This window comes from Chrysemys picta, chromosome 11 (genome assembly GCF_011386835.1).
Source record: "Chrysemys picta bellii isolate R12L10 chromosome 11, ASM1138683v2, whole genome shotgun sequence".
Lineage (NCBI taxonomy): Eukaryota > Metazoa > Chordata > Testudines > Emydidae > Chrysemys > Chrysemys picta.
Genome location: NC_088801.1, coordinates 27280719 through 27307965, shown reverse-complemented (window position 1 = coordinate 27307965; position 27247 = coordinate 27280719). Strand labels below are relative to the sequence as shown.

At 37.7% G+C, this 27247-nt stretch overlaps 1 protein-coding gene across 8 annotated transcripts in view; it reads right to left on the bottom strand.

Moving 5' to 3' along the window:
- The window catches only part of RIF1 (replication timing regulatory factor 1), a 55022-nt gene extending 28207 nt beyond the window's left edge, over positions 1-26815 (bottom strand). For 3 of the 8 annotated variants that reach the window (XM_008171439.4, XM_065561713.1, XM_065561710.1), the window contains exons 1-17: positions 26453-26815; positions 24718-24796; positions 23511-23607; positions 22553-22683; positions 22375-22469; positions 20189-20378; positions 18859-18951; positions 18618-18756; positions 13729-13880; positions 11565-11685; positions 9151-9324; positions 8751-8861; positions 8378-8440; positions 6336-6436; positions 4355-4441; positions 1657-1730; positions 1310-1490 (exon numbers count right to left, since the gene is read on the bottom strand). In XM_008171439.4, coding sequence (XP_008169661.2) covers positions 1310-1490; positions 1657-1730; positions 4355-4441; positions 6336-6436; positions 8378-8440; positions 8751-8861; positions 9151-9324; positions 11565-11685; positions 13729-13880; positions 18618-18756; positions 18859-18951; positions 20189-20378; positions 22375-22469; positions 22553-22683; positions 23511-23607; positions 24718-24796; positions 26453-26559 — 1995 coding nt within the window. In that variant the 5' untranslated portion in view covers positions 26560-26815. Of the gene's footprint in view, positions 1-1309; positions 1491-1656; positions 1731-4354; positions 4442-6335; positions 6437-8377; positions 8441-8750; positions 8862-9150; positions 9325-11564; positions 11686-13728; positions 13881-14303; positions 14431-18617; positions 18757-18858; positions 18952-20188; positions 20379-22374; positions 22470-22552; positions 22684-23510; positions 23608-24717; positions 24800-26452 lie in introns of those variants that run through there. The other 5 variants (XM_065561707.1, XM_065561709.1, XM_065561708.1 and 2 more) reach the window with 4 other exon arrangements.
- Between the last annotated feature and the right edge of the window lie 432 nt (positions 26816-27247).

Here is a 27247-nt window from a genome sequence, read left to right as displayed (position 1 = left end):
GTTGAACCTTGTTATATCCTTGTCCAGTAAAGGAGCACTAATATAAGTTTCTCTTTATGGAGGTGCTTATAAACTGATCAAGTCACCTTTTTACCTTCTTTTGACTAAAAGTAAGTAAACAGTGTCTCACTATAAGGCATGTTTTCATGACCTCAATTAATTTTTTGTAGCTCTTTGCAAAACCCTTTCCACTTTGTCAGCCCCCGTTTTTGAAATGTGGAAACTAGGACTGGGTACTGCATTTCAGTAACAGTCTCACAAATGTCAACTAGAGGAAATAGCATGTCTCCACTTCTCATTGACATCCCCCCCACTTATACCTACAAGTATAGAGCAGCTGTATTAGCTGGACCCTCGCATTGGGCGATCATTTTCAATGGGTTAGACACAAAGACCCACCCCAAATTCTTTTCAGAGTCACTGTTATGTAGGCTGTAGTCCATCATATAAGTATGACCTACTTTCTTGGTGCTGACATATGACCTTGCATTTGGCAGGATTCAAATGTGTTACTCAAAGGAGCCCAGTTTACCAAGCAATACAGATCATTTTGTAGAACTGGCCTGTCATTTACTACCCTTTCAATTTGCATCATCTACAAACTACCAGCAATGATTTTTATGATTAATATAATTGGTCCCTTTAATTTTGAAGAGTAGAAAATACAACAACAAATCAATTATGGAAAGTTATTTATTATTCCATCTACTTGATGTGTAATTTTACTTTAAAAAGTGACTAAATTATGACACTATTTCAGTGACCCCACATAAAAATATTCAGTTTACAAAAGGTTGGTTTATATAACAAAGCATCCACCTAGACTTCTTCTCAATCATCACTAGCCATAAAAATTCTGCAGGACAAGTTATGTTCTTTATCACTCCTGTGAAACTCCACTGAAGCTAATAAAAGCACTTATGAATTATTCACATTTGATATCTGAGAAATATGAAATATTAGCAATGTCATATTGACATCACTTTTCAGAATAGAGCCATACTTTAAAAATCTACTTTTGGACAGCCTTCCACTATTGATCAACTACAAACTACAATTATTTACTCTCTCTTGTCAAAAGATGAAGTAATACTTGCACTGTCTCTGTCCGTCTAAGGATGTAAACTCTTTGGGCAGGTGACTGATAACTGTATTTTTTATGGCTGTGCTTTTTTTTTTTTTTAAAAGAGCCATGAATTTACCAAAATGTCAAAATATGCTATTTCTTGCCTTCATGTGATCATAGTCTCATTGCTGATAAGACAATCACACACTAAAATGTTTATGAGTATTTGGTATAATACTATACCTGGTTAATCCATTCAGTCAATGGGTTAACGACAATACTCCACATTCTCCAAAGATGTTCCTTATTTTCCACCTGTTTTGCACACTGATTAATAATGCAGAACACAGACTCGCTGAAAGCCAAAGGAGATGTGGGGCCAGACAAAACACAACCCACAAGGACTTCCAAATTTAGGAAGAACCTAAAAACAAAAAGTTTAAAAGTTAAGCAATTATGGGGGGAAGTAATATTTAAAATTCACAGGAAATGCCTCTAAAAGTCAGCATAGTGAGGTACAGAAAAACAGGGCAAGTTTAGTAACAAAACAAATGAACATTCTTAAATAGTTCCAGAATAGGATCACCTACCTCTCATCTGTTACACACCATTCCAACAGATTATTATGGAAAGATAGTTGAATTAAGAACAAAGCTGGTGTTCCCTTGAAAGAAAAAAAAAAATTAATCAGCCTTTTGAACTGTATTTTCATTAATGAAGTTTTTATTTCACAGTCAGAATAGTGTATAGGGTGGGTTTTTCTTTCAGTTAATGATCCAGAAACACAATATATAGGAGCTATATAAATTTAACTCCACGGGCCAGTAATTTACTCAGTCAACTAAAATTCCGAACTTGAATTCTGTACAAAAAAATGTGGTCATTTAATTACAACATCTAGAAACGGAAGTTTGTAGGTGGAAAGAGGAGAAATCTGAATCAAATTATTCAGACACCCTTACCTAGTGCAGAAAACCACCATAAACTATCAGACTCCTATACGGCAGATTTTGCATTTGCCAAGTTATTGCCAAAAACGTATTTAGTATTTGCCAAATATTAAACAGATTAATCAACCCCTACAGCAGCAACTAAACCTCAAAAACAGATGAAATTTTTTTAAAATTAACTTGTTAGAAAAATTATACAGACATGGGGGCAGAGTCCCTCTTCTTCACCTAAATGCACTTTTCTTTGATTCTTTTTGAGAAACGTATGCTCTCGAGTGCTTCCATACAGTGTTAAAGAGGTTTGTCAGTAGCCACTGCTACTGAGGCATCTAACCAGATAATGACCCACAATAACTTTAGTCTACTGTAACTCATGCCCCACCTGAGGCTCATGACGTTTTCTACAAACCTAAATTAACCATAGCATTGAAACCATGGGTTTACTGCAGTATCAATAGTATGACTGATGCACTGAGGACGCCTATCCAAAGCAGTACTACTACATAAGAGTGAAAATCCTCCCAGTAGCCAGCATAGTATTGACTTCTGAGAGATCTTGAGATGTAAGGACTGTCACCCAATTAGATTCCTCACCTTCTGGAAGAAAGATCTTCATTCTTTGCAGTTCCCTTGTCTTTGTGGGGATTGGAAGACAACTGAAAAGCTACAACTATAGCGATGAACTGATGGATGGAGGAGAACTGCATTGACAGATGGAGGACTAACTCTGAACATGTTTGGGGGCCCATTACTGACTGTTAACCTGTCCTTGAAGGTGATCACAAAGTTACTTGGGGATCTCAAAGACAAGCAAGAAAGAGGATGTCCCCAGGCTTCCCCCCTGTCAAGCTACAGGATGTTGGGGTGAAATACCTGGTTGCTCCACGCAATCCTTTTGAGGCTTGAGGGGAAATTTATTCTTGGGGACCCATATTGACCAGTGAGAGAGTAAAGAGAACGCACCACGTGTTGGACATGAGTGAACCAAGGGATTGTACTTATATACAACATGTCTTTATTCAAAATGAAGTGGATTTCCTTGCCTCTAGTAAAGTTTGTCTTCTCTGGATACTGCTTAACCATCTCAGTGATGACTTATCCCTGGCTCATAAAGTAATTTAGAAGTCTAAATGTTTTTTTCTTTGAAATGCATCATATAATACTAAATGACAAGCAATGTCAGAAAAAACTCCCAAGAGGGCAGTGCATTGTGTATCACATGTCAAATTGCCAATTACTAACATGGCCTTCAGCAGCGCATTCATGATGGAATTTGGCCCCAGCCAAGATTTAGCGAGTGCCACTAGTTAGCCAGTATACATTAAAAATATATTACTTACGCCACATTAATATGTCTGAAGCGCACAGTATGAATATTGTGTGTATGCATGTTGGGCAGTTATACCAACTCAACTGTGCTGTTTTGCTCAAAATGCTAATCACTCTTGTTCACTGGTATATCCCACAAAACCTTGGAACATGACAACTCGGCATTTGGCATAAGTGGCTAGTAAATTGTCAAAGGCAAAATACATTAATGTTCTGCCCTGATACAAGCAGGGGAGGTATTTTTGCAGACTAGTACTGGGAATGCTAGTATCCAAAACAAAAATAAGGAAGGTACAGAATAAGTTAAGGAACTGGTGGGTTGGATCTTACCTGACTATGAAGTGCTTTCTAACTAGTAAGCAACTGTCTTATAAATACAAATGGTTTAGGGCCTATTTTGGGAGCAAACATTGTGTATAAGGTGAACTGAACAGTGCTGCAAGAAACTGCTTCCCAGAAGGAATGGTATCATATTAACCCTTTCCTTCCTGAGGTGTATGGTTATTGACTTTTAGCAATAAATTAGCTAAGTTTGATTATTTTGTCTCGAACATTTTTTGTGACATACCACACATGTAGTCAATCAATTAGCTAGACTATTAATCAACATACTGCTCCATCAATAACATGTAACAAAAGGTTATATAAACAGACCGCGTTGTCTTCTTGGGTACGGTCTATGACCCTTGCAATAAATAGTGTGCTCAACAATACAAGGAGTTCACTTTCACAAATATGTCTCTTCAGAGTATTTTTCAGACATAAGGAATTGCTAACCCTGTTTCAACTCATTTTAATCTCATTTATTGATCCAGTTAAACTGTCTGTGACAAGGGAATGCTAAACTTGTTCCAGACATTCTAAAATAAAAATACCCGTGAGAACTGTATAATTTCACCAAGATATGGCTCTTTTGGCTTACATAGTGTACCATGAATATTCAGTGTACTCCAACTCCTTTCTCAACACTAACAAAATTTAAAAAAAATATAACTAAGGTTTTACTTACATTTAAAAGATCCATGTCAGCAACCTGATATGCTGGTGATCCCAATACTTTTGAAGGTAATTCTTTAATTGTAATTTCTATAAGGGTCTGAAGGAGGGAAGCAAACAAGAAAACAGGCAAGTATTTAAAAAAAGAAACCTTCAGAACAGACTATGTATAAATGTCTAATTCTATGCAAGAGCCAAATACTAGCAAGTAAATGAGAAACCAGATGTTAACAACTGGTTTGAAGTCTTCTGTAGTGGCATAAAGAAAGCAGCCTTACAAACAGTTGCTCTCTGAATGAATGACAACTTAGGAAGAAAAGGGATACAAATGACTCACACCATGGGACTCATGCTGACATTTGATATATACTCCTTAAGGGTTCCTACAAAAGCAATCTATGTAGTTTGCCAAGATAATTTTAAAAAATTAAGTTCTTTCATAAAAATTACTGTCAGTTTTTTAGAACCTGAAGTTTTGGTGCAGCCATTGCAAGAAACTGGTATCAAAATCTAGGTTTCAATTATATGGTATCTACTTAACAGCACATAAGAAATTATAGGTTTAATGTGACACTGCACCCCATAATGCTTTATAGAAATATGCTTACGAGTGTAAGCATGACAAAACTGGAATATGTTTTATGCTAGATACGCCATGTAACATATCTTTGCAAAGGTTATGTTCTTCTGCATATAGTCATCCTATTTGTATGCATGTATCATTTTTATATCTGAAGTTATGAGCGCTGGCTCTATGTTTGTATTTAAAGTGTTTGCTGTAGAAAGCACCTAAGGCAGATTTGGTCAAAATAGTGTGAAGGGGTTATTCAAGTAATTCGGAGTACTTGGCTAACAATAGACCTTGATAGATGCCAATCCACATCTGAGCTTTCCTGGGAACTCCTGTAAAGAACTGAGTCATGCATGGACATGCACTTGCCCATGTGACTCCAAAACTCCATCTTGGAGTTGGATACTGCATAGGAGAGGAGAAGGGGTGTCCACCCACAAGAGAAAGTCTATTTAAGCCCCTGGGAAACCCCTCCATTTGGTCTTCAGCTGGCTCAAGAGATAGCCTCTCCACCCCAAGGAGATGCCTGAAAGAAACTGGAACAAAGGCCAATAACTATAGGGGGTGTGAGTGATTGCTGGACCCAGACTAGAAGGAGGCTAGTCTGTCAAAGCAGCTTATTGGAACATCTCTGAGGATGAGATTTACCTGCATTTAGCTTCCTATTGTATTAGGCTTAGACTTGCGTGTTTTATTTTATTTGGTAATTTACTTTGTTCTGTCTGTCTACTTGAAACCACTTAAATCCTACTTTTTGTATTTAATAAAATCACTTTTTACTTATCAATTAACCCAGAGTAAGTATTAATACCTCGGCGGAGGGGGGGGCGCGCGCAAACAGCTGTGCATCTCTCTCTATCGCGGTTATAGAGGGCGAACAATTCATGAGTTTACCCTGTATAAGCTTTAAACAGAATAAAACTGATTTATTTGGGGTTTGGACCCCATTGGGAGCTGGGTATCTAAGTGCTTGAGACAGGAGCACTTCTTACGCTGTTTTCAGTTAAACCTACAGCTTGTGGGGGGATGTGGTTCAGACTTGAATCTGTGATCGCAGCAGGCAAGCGTGTCTGGCTCAAACAAGGCAAGGTACACCTCTACCCCGATATAACGTGACCCAATATCACACGAATTCGGATATAACGTGGTAAAGCAGTGCACCAGGGGGGCAAGGCCGTGCACGCTGGCGGATCAAAGCAATTTCGATAACGCAGTAAGATTTTTTGGCTCCCGAGGACAGCGTTATATAGGGGTAGAGGTGTACTGAAGTCCCAAGCTGCCAGGAAAAACTGGCTGAGAGGTAGTCTAGGCACATCAGGTGGCCGTTCCAAGGGGGTTTCTGTGACCCAACCCGTCACAATGGTATCTACTTAGCAGTACATAAGAAATTACAGGTTTAATAAAATAAAATAAAAAAACTTACCAATGTTTTCTGAACAGGAAGTGTGCTTGAGGTAACTATGTTTTTTAAGGCCTGTAATAATACCGTTAACATTTCTGAACCTTGCCTCTCTTTCTTATTGCCTAAAAAAATAAAAGTAAAAAGCATGATCAAGCCAGAGAAAAAGCTACAAGAGTTTGCAGAACAAAGCGATGATTAATGTGATCATCATTTAAAAATTATTTTTACTGCAACTAAATGAATCTTAAGGCAAGGACATTTTTCTGAAAAAATCAATACATAACGTGGACCGTAGCACCTTATGTCAATTTTCAGTTCCACTCTCCTGCTATTTTGAAGATATGCAATGAAATGTCCAGAGAAACAGATTATAAATAACATAATATTTTGTAAGTGTGCTAGGTACTTTACTAAATAATTGAGAGACAATGTCTCTGCAGAGCAGAGTGGATTAAAATTATTTTTTTAATTTAAATCAGATCTACAAATTCTTTACTTTCTTCCCATTTTGTAGTCTTAAATTGCTAGTGTGGATGTTTTGTACTTGTCTTTCAGTTTCCTTTTAGAATTTCAGATTTTACAGAAGGATTGTCTCTACTTAAAAATTCACACTTAAATGTTCATCTATGCTGAAAAAGACATAGCCAAGATCTTATATTCACTGTGAGTGCATCAGAAAGTAAAAAAATTGATAAGCAAATAGCAGCTTGTGTTATACTTGCAACCATCACTTTCTGACATATTGAACCTCTGCAAGTCAAGAAAACTGAAATGCTTTGACCAGGCTACAACTCTTCCATCAGCATTTGCAGTGTGAAGTCAATGAAATTTATGCTCCTAAACTGCTTAGGTACACCTCTACCCCAATATAATGCGACCCGATATAACATGAATTTGGATATAACACGGTAAAGCAGTGCTTCGGGTAGGGGGGGGGGAGTGGGGGAGGAGCTGCGCACTCTGGCGGATCAAAGCAAGTTCGATATCACGCGGTTTCACCTATAACGCGGTAAGATTTTTTAGCTCCGGAGCACAGCGTTATATCGAGGTGGAGGTGTACTTTTCAAAAATCCCATTAGAAATTGCATAAATATGGGTTTGTGAGGCTAAGTTTCGGCTCCTTTTTTAAAAAGTAAAAAACTAATGTTATGAACTTTTAAAAAATGTACTAAAGTCTAAACTTCTCACTGTTAACACTGAAGCAATTTTGTTTTGAAATGACAGATTTCATGCCACTAAGAAAAGCATATATTTAAAATACAATTTTAGCTCCTAATGCTGCAAACATTTAGACAAATGCTTAACTTTAACCACAAGTAGTCCTGTTGACTTCAATGGAGTTATTTGTGTAAGTAAGGTTACATACCTGCTTAAATGTTTGCAGGATCGGGGACTTAATATTTTCAGTGTTTTTGTTTTTGCCTATAGCAGCAGAGTTTTGTAAAATTGAGATAAGATACCCTACACCAGTAATGGGATTCTAAAAAAGACAGCATTTACAACTTAGTTCATTACAAATTTTAATCTAAAGCTGCAATAGCCCAAGTTTTAAAATTAGTTTTAAAGAGCCCCACCTAACTCAAATAAGTGATTTTTTTTTTAAATCAAATTTAAGTAATTTAAAATCGCCTTGATATAAATCATTCAACCCTGTTTAAGAAAAATGTAATCTAAGACATGATATAAAAAATATAATGGAGGAAATGGACTGAGAGATGACAAGACATACAGCAATAAGACCACCTGGAGATGATTTTGGTATCCTCACATTTTGATGTTTTCAATTTTTAATATATGATATGTAATCCTTATGATGCATACCCTTATTATGGGGCTAGGCTGCATAACCCTTACTCACGAGGAGGACTTCATTACAAAAGTGGCACAGTTTAGTCCCTTTTGCATACATATTGTATATGCATATATTGTACAAAATTAGATTGCATCTTATAAGTGTCCTATGGGTTTTTATGAAGGATTTTACTGAATAGCCAAATACTTTCAGGAGCAAAAAAACCTCATGTTTTGGTCACCAATAATAGATATGAAATAAACGTTATTACCTGATTCAATAGCTGATTTCACAAAACCAATCATATGCTTCCATATAATATTTAGCATGGCATCTGCAAAACAAAAAGTGAAATTTCCATTCACAGAAGTCAGTGAAGAATACCGAGCCAAAGAAATAGCAATGCACACAGAAAACAGGTGTTAAATTATGGACTTTGAAATGAATTTAAAATGTAATGCTACAACCCATACGTGAAAAGGTCACAAACACAAAACTGGATATGTCGATAAGAAAAATGCTATTTTAATACTTTCATTATTACTCTATTAAAAATCCTCTTTCCCCCACTTTTTAATTCTATTTCCCTTCATCTCAAAATTACTGCACAAAATAAAAAGGTTATTTCATCATGAAATTTTTACCTGGAACCTCTTTTCCAATTGCAATGAAGCCTTCCTGAACTGCATTTATGAGTGTGCTGGCATGCTTACAAAAAAAAGAAGGGCTACTGATCAATGGATATTGAAGAGGCTCTAGGAGAAAACAGAAAACAAATCTGACATACTGCATGTGGATTTTTTTTTTTTTTTTTTACAGTCAAGAGTTTTCAAGAAAAAATCAAGTACAGTGGGTTCTTTAAGTGTTCTATATTAACACATGATAAAAATAGCTCCTAATAAGATTAGGATCTACAATTAATTATTTTAAAGTATCTTATCTATTATGTACATCTTTAGGTTTAGCAAAATATAGAAAATACAAAGTAATCATTTCAAACTATCCTCTGAATCAAGAGTGCTTTGAAAAATGTAGTGCAAATACCTAGACTAAGTACAAGTTTGTTTTGCTTAGAAAAAGCCAAAACTTCTGGCCCCATCAGGAAGTGAAGCAGCATTTCAATTCCCAAAAGTTGAATTGAGGGGATCACTATGATTCCTGATGCACTAGAATTCAAGTTTATCCTTGGAGTGACTGGACTTCCAAATGGATAAGAACCTAAGGAAAAGAACAACACAATTCTTGTGACTATATGATAACTACATTCAAATGAGCCACTTTTAAACAAAAAGAACACAGATCCAAATAATATATAAAAATTAAGTCTGACAAGTTTACAAATGGGCAAAGAGAACATTTTCAGACTTACCACTGTGGTAAAGCCAGGAATACAACCCAAATCTCTGGACTCCCAGCTTTGTGTTTTAGCCACAAAGCAATGGTCTTGCTCACCAAAAATTTCCATTATAGTAAGTACCTACTAGCAATGCTTTATTTAAGAAACTATCAGAGTTTCTATTAGAATCCTTTATTTAAAGGAGTTTATACTAGGTATAGGCCCTACCAAATTCACAGTCCATTTTGGTCAATTTCACAGTCATAAGATTTTAAAAATCTTAATTTCATGATTTCAGTTATTTAAATCTGAAATGTCAGGTGTTGTAATTGTAGGGGTCCTGACCCAAAAAGAACTTGTGGGGGGCTTATGGTTCTGCTACCCTTACTTCAGTGCTGCTCCTGGCAGTGGCACTGCCTCCAGAACTGGGCAGCTGGCCAGGAGTCCAGCTCCGAAGGCAGAGCCACCACCAGCAGCAGAGCAGAAGTAAGGATGGCATGGTATGGAATTACCACCCTTACGTCTAGGCTCCTGCCTATAGAGCTGGGCCCTCAGTCAGCAGCCGCCACACTCTGGCCACCCAGCTCTGAAGGCAGAGCACAAGTAAGGGTGGCAATACCGCAACCCCCCTGCCAACTCCCTTTTAGGCCAGGACCCCCAATTTGAGAAATGCTGGTCTCCCCCATGAAATCTGTATAGTAGAGGGTAAAAGCACAAAAGAGACCAGATTTCAGGGTCTGTGACTCATTTTTCATGGCTGTGAATTTGATAGGGTCCCAACTATAACACTATAGAAGTTTACTTCAGGACTGCTTACCTTGAGGTTTTAGCTCAAGATTAATTTTTGAACAATTTTTCAAAAAGTTATTTTAGCCCATTAAAAAACAAAAACCTGCCTTTTTGACAGATGTGTCACTTTTAACATGTATTTTTGTCTGTCTTGTTTTCCAGGTCTAAAGAGAATCTATTCTCTTCTATGCCTCATACTTCGTTTTCATTTCCCTTCCATATGACCCCTCCCTACCGACCAGCATGAAGTCTGCTTGTAAAAATCAGATACATCATTTATCATTGTTTAAGGGTGAAGTCTGCCTATAGTGGATAGGAAAATATATTTACCGTTTTATAAGACTTAAGACTGTCAATGATCAGACCTCTATGTTTCCAAGTTAGACTTGCCTTACCACTAATAGGCAGACTCCAGTCTAATATTAATAGCTGTGATATACCAACCAAACGCATACTGGGGAAAGGAGAGGTTTCCCATGCAAAGAAGCTGGTGATTGGGGCGTTGGGGTAGAGGAGAGATATGGGAGGGAAAAAGGTTCTGCTCTTAGGGGATCTGGAAAAGAGAAAAGAATAGACAGACTGGTGCTTTGATGCTGTAATTTGAAGCATTCATCCCTAATATTTAAGCATGCAAGTTTAATTCTGCATATCACTTAACTATACATCTTAGAACAATTTTTAGAAGGTCACATGTTTTATCCTCCACTCTATTGCAACTAAAACTATTTTACATAATCTTAAAGTTTAAAGTCCACTTGTTTTTAAAAAAGCCTCAACTGAGATAGAGATTTATACAACACTTAGAGCTACTAAAAAGAATGACACGTTAAGGTTAAATGAATGGTTTAACTAGACGTAAACGTGAAAGTAATTTAGAACTGAGCATTGTTTATTCCATCATTGGCAACCATTCATCCAAATTACATCATGGTATACGCATAAGAGGTCTAATGAGGGCCCTGATTAATCTGCTTATGGCTGACAAGAATACCACACAGTATGCAAATGAACAAATGTAACTTAATCATATATAAATATAAAATATAAAATAACATTTACAGACATGGGACAAAGAATACTTGCAATATCTAGGAACAATGCAGTGCACCAAGGAATTCTTTCCCGCATTCTCGGATTTGAATAGTTTTGTAGGCTTAAAACAGACAAAGTTTTCTTGGTTTAACTAGCTACTAAATTACTCTATACCAGTAGACTGATAAGAATGTGCAGTATCATTATATTGTTTGCTATTGATCCTCAATTAACACTTAAGTTTATTTTAAACTTAGTTCCAGCATTTGAATTATATTTGGAAGCAGGGCTTATTTTGTACCTGATTTCTGTGCAGATGTTGCGGTGGCTAAACTCTGATTGGCTGCTGCACGAGAGGGAGTTCCTTGAGGTACAACAGAAGAATCTACACTTAAAGTGCTTTGGATTAATGGAACACAAACCTGCAAAGACACCAAACCTCAATGATAGTGTGTATGACACACATGAAGAGGAATAAAAGAGTACATTTAGTCTCAAATCTGCATTATACCTTTTATGAGAAGAAAGTGGAATCATACAAAGACTAAACTGCTCTGTAAACTACTTGTTTTAAAGTTATTTCTAATATAGCAGTTTCATTTTAAGGACTAAACAAATCAGTAAAATTTTCAATAATGTCATCACCAAATGAAAGTTAAATAATTTCAAATGAGATGTTACTGAGACCGTGCAGTTTGCAATTGTTTCATATGTTTTTCTAATCTTTTCTATATTAAAAAGGTAGATCAAAAGCATAGCTCAATAAGTAAGATTTTCAGTTAATCACATCCTGGAATATAATTTGATAGAATTATGAAACCCAGTGCTAGCAGTTTGTGCTAGGTTCAATTATACTATTATTTAACTAGTTTTCCAGTTATATCTACCAAAGTCTCTAGGTGCATTACTAGTGTCAGTCAAAACATGTCAAAAAGGTGTTAAAATTAACCTAACTGAAAAGCCTGACTAATTCCAGAACAAGCCTCACCCAATCACTACCACTAAATCAACCTGTAGGTCTTGCAGGTCCACCAAGTCCATGCTCAACTGGATATAGAGAGTGAACCCTCAAAAATAATACATCAGTCCAATCCCTTTTTGACTAGGGGGCTGTAAACTTGACTCCACTCTATCACAACTGCTGCAGTATCACTTGAGAGACTGTCACTCTCCATGTAGAGAAAGCCCAAATCATTTAGGGCTTTATAGGTGAAAATGAAGACATTAAAACACCAACTTCACTGTTCTTAAACATAAAATTCTTTACCTACTGTTACAAACAACACCTGCATCACTATAATTGAAAGATTTTTTTTTAAATGGTCTTTTTCGTTGTGAATGTGACACTAGTCAATTGTGTTTGTTTGCATGAGTATTGAAAAAGTAGGCAGCTGTGATTATAAACCCATAAAAACTAGCAGGAAGACTCAAGAGCAGAGATAATACATAAAACTACTATTTACTTGAAATCTATTTGAATTTTAAATGGAGTGTCCTTTTAAACTTTGAAAAAGAAATGAATAAGTTCATGGAGTATAGGTCCACTAATGGCAAGGTGGTCAGGGATGTAACCATGCTCAGGGCAACCGTTAACATCTGACTACCAGAAGCTGCGAATGGAAGACAGGGGTGGATTGCTTCATAACTGTCCTGTTCTGTACACTCCCCTGAAGCTCTGGTACAGGCCACTGTTGGAGACAAGATACTGAGCAAGTCAAGCCATCACTGACAAAGTATGGCAGCTCTTATTTCAGATAGAAGTTAACGGAGAATAAATGCATATCACAAAGATCAGGGTAACTACTGCTCCTTGCTAAGAGTACTAATTTATAAACAGGCTGCCAAATACTAGATGTATTTTCTATTTGTCCACTAAATGCCTCTGTGTCTTCTGAGCAAGGACAACAGAAGTGCCTGATCTACCTTTGCTATACTGTTAATTTTTTTATATCCCCTCTTACGTTTTCCAAGCTAACAAATCCTGATCTTTCCAGTTTCTTTTCATCTGGAAAATTTTCTATGTGGAGGCAGGAAGATGAGAACCGAACACAGTGTTGTAGGAGAGCTGATTTATTCAGTGAAAATCTTATGTCAATATTTTCCATTTTATTCCTTATAGAAAGCATATTTTGTCTGACTATTGGTGTGTACCGAGTAGAGGATTTAACTGAGCAGTCCACAGTTATTTTCAGGTAATTCCTCTTGATAGTTAATTTAGAGCTCCATGTGTACCATTAGTACAAATTGTTCTTTTATATTGACCTACCAGCTTAAATTTTTGGAAGCATGTCAGGTTTGGAGTGTACAAGAGTGACAGTATCCTTTTAATAATTGTTTTATGGCTACAGATTACAGAGAGTCCAGATAAACAGGTACCGAAAGAAGATAATCATAAAGCAAGTTTCAGTTTTACATGAACAAAACATAGGCTCAACTACTATGCTAAAATTATTTGCATTTGTTACCTGTTCAAAGTTGGCAGGCAGCTGAGGTCCAAGTCTCACCAGTAAATACCACCAGACCTCCAGTTTCGTTAGTGCCAAAGCCTCTGTTCTTACATGGATAGAGCTCAATGGCTGCATTAGCAATTTCAGCCTTTTTGCACTGCACAATATCTCTTGAGGAACAAAGAACACATTTTAAAAGATGCAATAAAAAGTCTAAATTATTTTGCAACACAATAAAAAGGGAAATTTCTAAACTGTTAGGTTCTTTTCTTTCAATTAACACATTCACTAATTCAGCAAGAGTCAGTCTCCTCCATCAGAACATTTTCTAGGTACTCAGTCCCACCAATATAGTCGGCAGGAAAAACTCATTTCCATTTTCCACCAGGAGACTGCCAGAACAAGTACTTCTGAAACTGTTTAGCAGTTAACACTGAAAGAGTAATTTTGTTAAAAAATACTCAAAGAGGAATAAAAGGAAGGAAAAATAGCTTTTCCATACAAATCCTGGAAGAAAAGAATCCAAGTATAGAAAAGCTAGTTTTGATAAATGATCCAAATTAGCAGATGTTAAATGGTAGAAAAGAAATTACCTAATAAGGAATCCCCCTCTTATCTGAACCACAGATTTGGCAAGACTTCGATACAGCGATGACAAATCAAGGAAAATGGAAAAGGAAAAGGTATTAAAAAACACACACAACCCTGAAAAATTAGGATTTAACTAATAGGGATAATTTATGCAATGAATGTTTAGGGGAGTTGTCTCCTGAAGGAATAGGAGAAAAACAATCTAATTTATGCCTAATGAAGGTGTGAATCGGGGCTTAAGTTATAACTGCATATTTCTTCTGCTGGAAACAAAGCATTCAGCTCACTCTAAAAGGTCAATATTGAGCTGGGTTGCCAATATCGGTATATGTTTTCTTGATGTATTATCAAAGTCATGTGGATATACTGAATTGAAGCTATTTGACCTCTGTAATTTGGATGAAAGAGCACAGCCCAAAAATCTCTGGTACAGCTAATCTATGCTCTGAAGGTTCGACAGACATCCAGTTCACACTGTAGCTGCTCTTTTATTTTGGATACATATAGAATGAAAAGAAGAAACCTGACTTACTCAGCAATGCATTGAGGAACAAAGCATGTAAAAGTGTTCAGGGCTGCTGGACTTATCTCCCCCTAGAACACGTGCTCAACTTGTATTTGAGAAAATATGGAAAGGTCCATTTGTGGGCAGCAGAATTTGAGAGAGATGATGTTGAAACTTTGGAAGTAAGGCTCTGATGATCATATAGTGTATCAATGCTCCACTTCGTGCACTAGCTCATTCTTGAATGCAGTATCCAGTTCAAGATCTCTGTCCTATTATTTAAAGCCTTCTATGGAAATAGCCCTAGCAACCTGAGAATCTCTCTCTCTGTACTTGGGAGATCTGATCACAGCTACATTCTGCTGAAACAATTAAACTGTTGGAGCAATCTCTTGAGAAAGGGAGGCAATTTCCAAAAGGAGCTAGACCCATATTATAGAACCCGTTAACCAAAGAAATTAGAATGACTGCTAACCTTATTCTAACTCTATTGCTCAATTCCTTATGGCTGTCTCCCAATCCCATAATCCTTTCTCTATTTGGGATTAAACTCTAAAACCAAGAGATTCAGGGCAAGAATTTCTAAACGCAATATACTTTGGGTGCCATAAAAAGAAATAGTGATTGCTATCTAACATTAACAGGATGTACTTGAGGGAAAGTAGGAAAATTTGAAGCCTGAAGTTGTAGTCTTGTGTCTGTGTCTAAGTGCCACAGACAACATGAGAGTCATTATGTGTTCCCCAACCTAAAGGAATGGCATTAGTCATCTGTGTTTCGAGTAGCAGCGATATTTGTTCTCTTGCCGTGCTCATCACTTGAGAAGGTAACTTTGATCTTGCTCACAAAACAATGTAGTGTCCAATATTTTAATAAAAATATCTTTAGTCACCTCAGATGAAGATTTCTATAGATATTATGCCAATAAGGCTGAGGAGTAGGAAGGGAGAGCTCTAGATTATTTCTAGACTACACACAGACAGACTGATTATAGAGCAAGTGCATGTCTGTGGCAGACCTGTCCCATGGATCCACTGGTAGATGAAGGAAGATATATTATAAGATACTCCTCCAGTAGTAATTGGCGATGGAGGAAGATGGGCAGTCATTCCTGTCTGGCTAGGCCTCTGTTTGGATTCCATAATTTATTCCTGTTTAAGCTGATCATCATCTCAGAATATTTTCAGGATGCATCGGAGCAAACCTTGTGAGCCCCGTCTTCATCAACAGTGGAAAAGATGTAATAGTTGTCTATGGAATCTGTCATTATTTTCTCGAGCTTTTCTCCAAAAAGGCATCTCATTTCAAGTTTTTCACAAAGCAGAATTGCATAACTGCTTGTCTACTTTCCAAGGGAAGAGCAATATATACCATCCATCAGTGGTGTAGAATTTCATAGCTCAAGATGCGAACATGGGAGTCTCTACGGAAGAGATCTTGAATATGAACATAAAAAATGTCCTCTAGAGCTCATATAATGTTAATGGTTACCCCATCAAAGCTATAGGGATTGAAAAGCCAGAGTCCAAGTTTTTCCTAAGGGTGCCTCTTTTAGGAAAAATCAGGTGGGATTTTGCCAAGGAGGCTTCTGCAACATCTGTCTTGAAAAAACAATCATGCTACCCTCAAAATGTTGGATTTATTATCTCGTGGTAAAGATTTATAAACCCTTCCACTGGAAAACTCTCCATTATTTTATCACCATATTTGTCAGGCAACTGTCCTCCACTTTTCTGAAATATTTTTACTAGCTCAAATTTGGAAATAGATTCAAGTTGCAGTACTCACTAGCACCTGTTTGCAACTGGTTTTTAGAGGAATTGTTTTAGAAATAGCCAGGTCCCTTCAACTCTAGCATCCAATAAAGAAGGAAAAGGGGAGAGAACCAGGATTCACTCCTTAGCTTGAATATCATGTTCAGCATGTTGAAACAGGACAAAAAGACTTGCCAGCAAAGGTAAAACAGCATCAGGGTTCAGGGCTGACCAGGCTCAGAAAGACAGAACCTGCCAAATACAGCATTAGCAACACTATAAGAAGAGTGCTGTGCCGAGAGCACCTCACTGTATTTGGAGTGGGCCTTCCCTGGCTGCTTCAGCATCACCCACCACCACTCAGCTAAGATGAGGACAGTGTGGAGCCCTCCATATGGTGTCTGTAAACAAAGGGAGAGCTCCAGAATTTCAAATATTAAAGTGAAAATATGCTGCAACTCGTTATAGATTACTGGCTAATAGGTAAAGATTGTTAATTCTAAGAAGAGTGGTTAGTAGGGTAGTGCTGCATTGCTGGTTGTTCTACAAACAGAGCTTTCTAATGAGCTCCTGGAAATGGCAGGTGTTTCCCCAAGCTATCTTAACTCCAGTAGATGCCTGGAAGGAGAAGATCTACTCTTGTTGGATGTGGAAAGGAAAAAAAGTCATTCTATCAACATTTGACATTGTAATAGGAAAATAAGACAATGAATAAACTCTACTTGTACATTTTAGCAACTGCATCAGGCTGACAGATCTTAAATTAGATATAGATATGTCTGAGGTCACAAACGTTCACAATAGCAGTGAAGTATCTGCATGGCTTGGCTATTAGTTATTTCTCACACAGCTTTAACTTCCCAGTTTAATTAGTCTTTATACTCTGGAGAAGTGTCAAAGCAAATCCAGACAGTTTTTTCTTGACTCCACATAAAAGCATGCAAAAGAACAGAGAAGAGGTATTTAGTCATTTCACTAGTATGGGATAAATACTGTATGCTACAGAACCACAGAATGCTAGGACTTTGACTTAGATTCCTTATTTGTACAGGAAAATGTTACCACCAATAATCCTATCTGTTATTTCTTTAGCAGAACTAAAGCATTGCTACATGATCTATTTTAAATAGCCTTGGAAGGATTAGCTTTTTCCTGGTAAATGTCCATTTTATCATATATACATAAATCGACAAAAAACTACTTCCATGTACGACCATCAAAACTTACAGATAGGCAAAGTAAGAAAAATGCTATTGAAAACTTAGGAGTCTGATATAAGGATATTTACTTTGTATATTTTGACATGGGATGTTGCCAATTTGTGTTTTAACTGTTATAAAGCTTTAACATTTTGAATCTCAGCGTCAACTATAATTAAATAATTGTTGTCAGACCCCCATAATCTCCTGCAACTGTGAAAATTTAAATCAATAAAAATAAAGGCTTAAAAATAATCAATATTATCTAAACAGATTATTAAAAAAATTGAATTCTGCCAAGTCTAATAATGAGGGTGGGGAATAAACGCTTCAGTGAGAATTTAAATGAAATTTTACTAATTTAAGAAACTTCCATTTTTGTCTCCTCATTTTCCTTTGGAATAAGTATCCCGGAGAGTACGGTCCAATCTCGCAAAGGCTCTTTTATAAAGTAGTCAGGATGCATGCTGAACTTAAACAGGCTTGTTTAAGTCTCAGTACTGATTACAGAAGTAATTTCTCAATCTTCAGATTCCTTGACCACGGTTCCCAGTAATAAATCCATGTAGCACAAAATAAAGAACTGTAGTGTAACCTTGTGTGTCCTATCTCATTGCTATCTGTGCTTGGCCCAATTAAACTACTATGAAAAAAAAGTTTAACTTTAGTAATTCTACCGTGCAGCAAGACTGAGCTAAGAAAGAACCATTAATCAGTAGAAATGTGCATTTTTAGAGAGATCATATTTAACCTGTACATAGTTGAGCGCTACCAGATTACGATGGGTAAAATAAGTGTTTTCCTTTCTCCTGGTTAGCTCGACATTAAACTTAAGTTGTTTAATATATTTTTATCTACCTGGATTCAAAGCAAAATTATCTATCAGACTCTTCCATGCAATGAAGGCTATTTTCTTTACCACTGGTGATCCACTACGGAATCCAAGTTCTTCCAGTTGCAACAATGAGTTGATAAAACTGCCACTACGATGAAGTGTCTAAAGGTAAAATAATACTGTTTTTATACAATGAAGCATTTACACTGTCAGTATCTATTGTCATGGAACCTTAAATAGTAAAGTTATTGCTCTTCTGCTTACCTTTCCAAGTAGCTTGACAAACAAAGGCCACAATTTCAACACATAGGTCTCATTTTTTGCAGAAAATAACTTTTGGAGTTCTGAAATTACTTTCTGAAGACAAGAAAAGATTGTTATTCTGTGTATTTCACTGCATAAGAAAATATGACCTACAAGTTTTGTACTGAAGATTAAGTTAAATACAATTTATAAAACACAGATGCACTATATTGACAAGAGTTAAAAGGAAGTGACTCCAGCGTGGGATTTAACTGTACTACTTCTAAAGAACCTTTTAGAGGCGCAGCACAAAACTTGCAGGTCACCGAGGTGTAGGAGGGAATATAGTAGCTTTAAGTCACCTTTGCATCTTCCCGATGCTGGGTTGCTCTGGGGCTGAAGTCGTCCCTGGAGCGACTTAGACAGGCCCATGGGTCTATGAAAATTACAGCAGCCAACCAGGCCACAGTGCTGCAATCAAGCCCATTTAAAAAAAAAACTAGCTCTCTCTCTTGACTATGCAGTAGAATAGACCAGCAGACCTCACACAGTCCTTTTCCATTTCTAATATATAACTTAATATAGAAATAGTGGGCAATTATTTAACTAGTCATTGACCAAGACCCCACCATAATAGGCCCTGAACACACAATAAAAACATAGCCCTTGCCCCCCAAAGAGCTTGAAATGATTTCTATAAGGCTCAGGCAGTCTTGCAAAACTGTCATGAAAGTTTACAATCTGGGCACAAAATTAATTCACTTTCCCTTTAATCTTAATGATGATAGAAAAAAACTGAAGATACTTTACTCACACTGGACAAATAGAATTTTGCAAGGCTGGCTAAGGTGACTGGTAATATGATAGAGCCATTCATCTATGAGGTACTGGTTCAAATCCAGCATATGTTGATAACAGCCAAAATAGGTTGCCACCATTTGACTACTGAGTTAGGAAAAGTTAGCTGATGATCTCAGTTCTTAATACTTTCATTGGTACTCTCAGCAGACAAATCAAAGAATGAATGGGTATGGAGACAGCGTCCCCTTCAAAACTGTGTGGAAGCATACTGGGACACTAAGAAAGCTTGCACTTCTATTCACTGTCCAAGCTGAATATGCCTTCAGTTCTATCACTATTACCTTCCGTGAACCAAATTCACGTTAACAGATCCTTTGAAAAAAATCATAGTATGAAATGGCCTTCCAGTCAAGGTTGCAGAGGCAAGTACATAGGGTAATTCAGAAAGTGAAATGATATTTTAAGAGCATAAAAGAAAACATTGCTAGAAGTCTCACAGCTTCTCTAAAATCCTGAGGGAAAGAAGTTTTTAAAAGCACTTTCCACTTACAGTAGTCATAAGATGTTCAGTTATGATTGCCACTTCCTGCTGTTTCTGAAGTAACAATGGCATTCCCATCTCCAATGCAGCAGCACCTCGTAACTGCACCTTATGAGCTGAATGGACGACCATAGGAATGATCAGCTTTGCCCACCTCACAGCCTCTTCTCCCATTTGGGTTGGAGTCTGTTCCATTAGACTGAGTTCAACAAAGCACACACGTATTAACTACATATAGAACCACTATACTTACTGCTGGGCTTAACAAAAATAACTTTAGCTAGTGTTATTAAAATATGCATTTATAATTCAGATGTATTATGCACTAACAAAACGCTGTTCAAAACATTTTCTAATAAATTTGAATTACACTTTGAAAATCTAATTCAGTGAAACTCTACATATCAGTATATCACTGAAGTACCAATTCAGATACTTCCGTCAAAAAGCCGGACCAAGGTGATAAAAACCAAAGAGAAATTTATTCTGAACAACTTCCTCTGAACTTGTTTTGTTCAAGTTAAGATTCCAGTTCCTAATGGTATAACCCAAAGCAGCAGATAATACTATACAGAAGTAATTTTCAATTAAGTTAAAAGGGAAAGAAAACTAGTCTGAAGGACCTCTGAACAGGTGTCCTTGTTAAAAGATGACCTTCAACTTGAAACCTAGTCAATTATTTTTAAGTTACATTTAATTTTGGGTCTATACACCTGCAACCTCTGAGGATATCTGCCAATTTTACAATCACATTTTCCTAGTGAGAGCTTTTGTCCAATAGAGAGCTATCCTCTCTATTGCTGTGTGAAAGACACACACACCCCCAAGGGGAAAACTGAATTATGCAAATTAAATTAACAATGCCCACAATATTGCCAAATATACAATATAAAAAGAGAAAAAAACCTTTAACTTTTCAGTTAGAGTACTCTTAGGTATTCCTTGTAATAACAGTAGGTAAATATTCAAAAATTACTGAGTCAAATGTTGGTCTTTAACAAGTACACACTGAACCGTCTCAACTAAAGCCAGAATTGCTTCCCATACATCAGGAAAATGTAGCAAGTAGTAACTATTATTCTCTACTTTACAAGGTTTATTTTGGAAGGGCCAAACAACATAGGGACTTAAGTGAACTAGCCAGTTTGCTCTAGACTGTGGACTGACATTGGTCCCCAAGGTCTCCCTGACACAGTTTCTCTCAATCTTTTTGATACCAGGGACCAGCTTGCTGCCTTCCTAAAGTGTGACAGGGAGAGCTCATAGACCGGTGCCAGTCCATGGACCGGTCATTCAGAAACACTACTCTAGAGAACTTAAATCAAACTAATTAGGTCTCAAGCGAAATAAAGACTACGAGACTGAACTTGCGTGCACACACACATAGTTCGGTGCAACTGTGTAATTTGTCTCTGCTCAATAAAGGAACATGACTGGGACATCAGGATTGCAGTCCATTAGTAGAGATGGTAAGAGTATTTTACAATGAGCCTAACATGCCAGCTTTAAGCCAACGATCTTAATTCTTCACTCTCAGGAACATTAAATTCACTCAGTGTTGATGATAAAATCTACTATTTCTATTATTTCCAACAATGCCAATGGGAGGAACACACTCAATAAGTTTTAATCCTAAAATGTAGGCTTTTGTAATTAAAAACTAGTACAAAACAGTATCATAATAAATACTGTAATGAACTTAAAACAAGTTTTTGGATGTAAACATTCCCATGCAATGCTGGAAACATCTCACTGAATTTAGCTTCATTTTTCAAGGAGACTAAAAGGTGTAGGGAAAAAACAAAAAACAATTATATAACGTAGAATAGATTAAAAAAAAGTTTAGTAACTTAAGTTATTAAAAATGGTAGCAATGAATATTTTTATCTGACTACGTCCCTTTCCACATCAAAATCAGTGATGACATTATAGGTCTGGAAAGACATTTTGCAAATTAAATGGTCCAGCAGGCTTTAGAAAAAGCATAAGTAGTTATGATACAGTTCAGAAAAAAAACTGACTTTATCATACTGATTTTTTTTAAATATATACAGACAACATTAAGAACATTACTTAGCATGTTTAACAATTTTAAAGTAGGTCAACTATAGTGCCTCCAACAGATTCTTTTTTCAAATGGGCTTTTCCAAAGACTCAATATCTGTTTTAAACATTTAGCATTACAGTTCACGTACCGTATGACAACATTTAGTGCTTCATATTCAACAGCCATGGAATATACATCTCCTTTAGTAAGTATGGTTTCTAGTGTAGAAATTATACTGGGTACCTGAAGAAACAATGGGACGAGGTTAACTAAATTGTCTCTTTTTAAATTAGAGGGGAAAAAAAAAAAGGAGTTAAGAAGCTCACCTCCTTCCCAACAATTTCAGAAGGAAAGGTCTGCTTAGAGATTACCCAAAGGGCTCGAGTGCGTGTATTCTTGTCTGAAGTTTTTACAGCAATACTGTTCACTGTTGAAAGTAACTCTTGTATTTCAGTTGCTAAAAAGCAGAACAGAATATATGGCATTCAAATTATGTTTTCACAAATTCTATTCATTTTCTTAGAAAGCTTTTAGGTCACACAAGAAACTTTGGCTTGGGAGTATCAAACGTTAATACAGGACCAGCTACGCAATTCCAAAACCCACAAAAATGTAACTAACATTTTAACTATATTAAATATAAATAAACTTTCCAATAAAGAGCAACTAAAATAGACTACCAATAGGCAAAAACGTGTAGAATAGTACATATAGTTACCATCTACATTAGCACTATAGAAAACTGAAACAGTATAAACTTGAAAGTCAAATTTCTATCTGAAAAATGTATCTATTACAAGAAACACCAAAGACTACACAATGTCTCTTTAATTTTCCAGGGTTTTTTTTTTTTTTTTTTTTTTTAACACTGTGCAATTGGTACCACTGTAGCCATAGTCAATTTCACTGTTTTGTTGATATTGTATGCCCATCCCAGGCTCTACATGGTTTTAACCATTAACAGAAGCAAAGCTGAAAGTGAAGCGGCTGTTTGTACAGCACTCTGGAAGAAAGATAATGTTCAGCATTATTAATGTGATGATATGACATAATGTAAAGTTTGAGAGAGTTTGGGAGCAATGAATTAATTACATTTTGTCTATACCACAGGGCAAGCTGTTCCCATCACCTGGAACCAACTCATCAATTAATTCCAACATTTTACTTACAAATCTCTGCTCGTTCCCTGAAAATTCCTAATTTTAATCTAGAATTAAAGAAACAGATTAGGGCACATTTCAAAATCAAGGTAACAGAAGGAGTTCTAGTAATATTTTTTTTTACCAGATAATTCAGAGGTAATCTTTGAGTTAAAGACACAAAATCCTAAAGCTTGTAGTGCTGCACTGCTCAGCTCTGAGTTCTGACTAGAAATGTGTGCCTGCAAAAAAAACCAAAAAAAGACATTAAAACTCCAAGTCGTATCACTAATTACAAAGTATGATTATGTACTGTGTAGCTGCTTACCTGAGTTATGATTAAGTCAATGATATGGAACACAGAATAAAAAAAAAATCCCATGCTTAATGAAATCTTGTATCTAAATGCAAACTGAAAAAATATGTCTAGCTTCTACAGCACAAAGTCACACCTAAAACTACAAAACCTAGTTGGGGTTTTCAAGACACTTCTGTCACCTGTAAATCTGGACACTTGTTATTGAATTAAGTTCCAAAACATCCAAGAATCTGCACTGAAATGATTTTTACATAAATGGGGAACAATCATCCATTTTTTTGTTATTGTATTTTGAATAAAATAAGCATTACATACTTAAAATAGAGATGAACTGGTTACCAAGAAAGGAAATCTGAATAAAATGACCTGCAAATAACTTTATATTACATCAGCAATATCTTGATGATCTCCACTACTCAGGTTATAGGGGTATTCACTACAAAGAAAGATACAGACATCTTAAAATTCTGAAATCATTCCATCCATTATGCACTACACACTGACATCCCAGATTACATTATTCTTAGTTGTTATGATTACTAGTGCCAGCCTACTGTGGGATGCATCAGAGAAATGGCATGGATAAGTAGGGGTTGCTTTTTAGATTTAAATTTTTTTTTAAAGTATTGGTTATAACAATCATAACAGACAGTGAGCCCTTACTGCAAAAAACAACTCGACCTGACTGCACCGCAAGACATTTATGCCTCACAACCACACCTTTGCATCCAAGAAACGTTTGTTGCAAGCCATTTTGTAGTCAAGAAGTAAACCTGGAGAAACTAATCTTTCTGTAGTAAAATAAGATACAATCTCCATGATGTGAAGGAAAAGCCAGGAGAGTACTATTTACTGGATACTTTAACTCACAAGGTCAAAATTAGGCTACTTCCTCACCCAGCTTGATTGCAAATTAAATGAGCTCAGTGTTTAATTCAGCCTCACACTGAACCCAGAACTTGACTTAAGCTTTGGTTCTTTTATTTACTGAGCCTTGTACAGCAAAATTAACTTTAGGGAACACACCACATACCTTAAATACTTTACAAAGTCGAGGAAAGTGTTTTCCAACATCTGCAGTGAATTCTTTTCCTTCCTCTCCAGTCAGGCGACTCCAAGAAGCAGAGAGAAAAAAAATAAGTCATATTAACAAATATAAAACATTTTATTCCTATGATGAGGTTTATATTAAAATACTGTCAAATTATTTATTTTTTAACTAAAGGTTACAGTTTCATGAACATCTTAAAAAAATAGTTGAAACATAGCACTCAAGTGTTGGGGAAAGAAAAAGAAAAATCACATCTTTAAACATTACAAGTCTATACATAAGCCTGTGACCATTCAGAATGACTAATATAGCCCATCGCTGTATTGTGAATACAGGATATTAGTGTATTTTATATTTTGCTACTCTTGCTGCTAAACAACTAGAGATTAATCAACTACTAAATTGAAATTGCTACTGAAAATCAAACAAACTTTACAAAACCATACATCAAAAAGAGTTAAAGAAAAATTAGTATTTCTTTTTTTAAAACTAACATCAAACTTTGAGTTTGAGCTCCAAGTATTAGAAAGAATATGCATACACAATAGCTAGTGATCCCCACCAACTATCTGAATGGAAGATTGAACCCTAAATGTAAAGGTCCCACATCATAACTGAGCCAGTAAATTTTAATAGTCACAATTTGAGCCATGTGTGAATAGTTTCTTAAAAGAGAAACAGCTTTTTTCCTAAGTGGGATCACCAAAGGCAACTCCGAGGAATCTTTTCTTGTGAAGAGTTAAGTTAGCAGCATTCCATTTTCTCTCTCTCCATTATGGCCCCACTCCTGCAAACACCTAAGCATAGAGCAGTCTCATTAAAGTTAATTGCATAAAGACACCTACCTATAGGTGTCTGCAGGATTAAGGCCTATTTGATTTTCCCCAAGAGTAACTTCAGGGAAGGGATGTTGTCTTTGTATTTATTTGTACAGTACCTACATAATGGGTCCCCAATTCTCAAATGGGCTCTCCAGGTGCTACAGTAACTTAGTTAAACAGGCTGTCATCAAGTAAACACTTTGATAAAATATGATATTACAGAAATCATGAAGGATCCAACAATACAAAAACTGAGCTTTTCTAACCAGAAAAGCACATTGACATCAAGAGGCAGGACACTTGTCCATTCATTTCTAGTGAAATTTGGAGCTAGTTAAATGACAAAGGCAAAATCCCATCTGCGAAATCGACAAATATTTCTAAACTTTGCAGCTATTCCCCGCCCCCTACCTCCAACTAAAAATGTGCTTGAATTTGTCCGTGCATGAGTGTGCCTTTGGTATTTGCTGACAGTGGTATCGCTGAGGCTGTATCCAATATGCCCCCTTGCCTTCAATAGGGTGCACAGATTCCCCACACTCGATGCACCATGCCAGTAGCTCAGCGTGTGGCTGCACACACACGCTTCCAGTCATGCCCCTTTACCCGCTGTCTGTAACACCGCCAAGCTCACAACCTCCCTGACACACACTCCCGCTCACCGTCACCTGGAGCACCCCACTACCCACACACACAGCCGCTCTCACACCTGTTGCACACGCGCGGCTCCCGCATCCTCTCCCAGGCGGGCGCACGTGAGTGAGCCCAGGCAGAGCCCGCCCCTCCGGCCCATCACTTCGCGGCCCTGACAGGCAGCCGTGCCGGAGCTGCACTCCCTCCCCCCATCGCCCCAGCCCGGGGGGTGTCGGAGCCCGGGGCGCGGCGGCCGCACTCACTTAACGATGGTGAGGTGCGCGTCCGTGAGCTCCCCGAGGGGGGCGGCCGGGTCCTCCAGGGTCTCCAGCAGGGGCAGCAAGCTGGGGCCGGCGGCGGCAGCGCTCATGGTGCTGCAGGGACAGAGACACGCAGGCGAGCAGAGAATCCTCCCGGCCGGGCGCCCGCTCCCCTCCCTCACCAGCCGCTTCGCTTTCTCCCGGGCTAAGATGGCGGCGCGCGGGACTCGCCGCCAGACAGACCGGGACTGGACTTGCCCAGCCAATCAGCGCCGCAAGAGGCGGTGCCTGAAGCCGAACGCCGAGATAGCGAGCGGAGCCGTCCCTCCCACCGCGCGCTTTTCCCCGCGCAGCCGTGCCTGCGGTGGAGCGCCGAGTCATCGATCGAGATCCCTCCTTCTCCCCTGTCATGGATAGGACCCCTCTTGGCTGGCTGCAGTTCTTGCAGGGCCTGCCAGTTGGGGGCAGGGTGGATGTGTGAGCTGCTGCCTGCAATCCACCTCTGAACAGCAGCAAGGGGCTCCTGTAACGGTAGCCAAGCCAGAGGAAATGGGCACTTAAGCCATCTGGGGCAAAGGGATTTAGGGTTACCATATTTCAGGTTCCCAAAAAGAGGACACTGCAGGAGGTGGGGGAGAGAAAGCTGGGCAGAGGGGTTACTCCCTGTCATGGTGGCAGGGTTGGTGGCGCAAGCCCAGGTCGCATCAACAGCCATCAATCATTGCCTCACTGCAGGACCCTCTCTGCAGGCCTGGCAGTTGGGGCGTGGGTGGGTGCAACCCCGCAACTGTGGCTTGC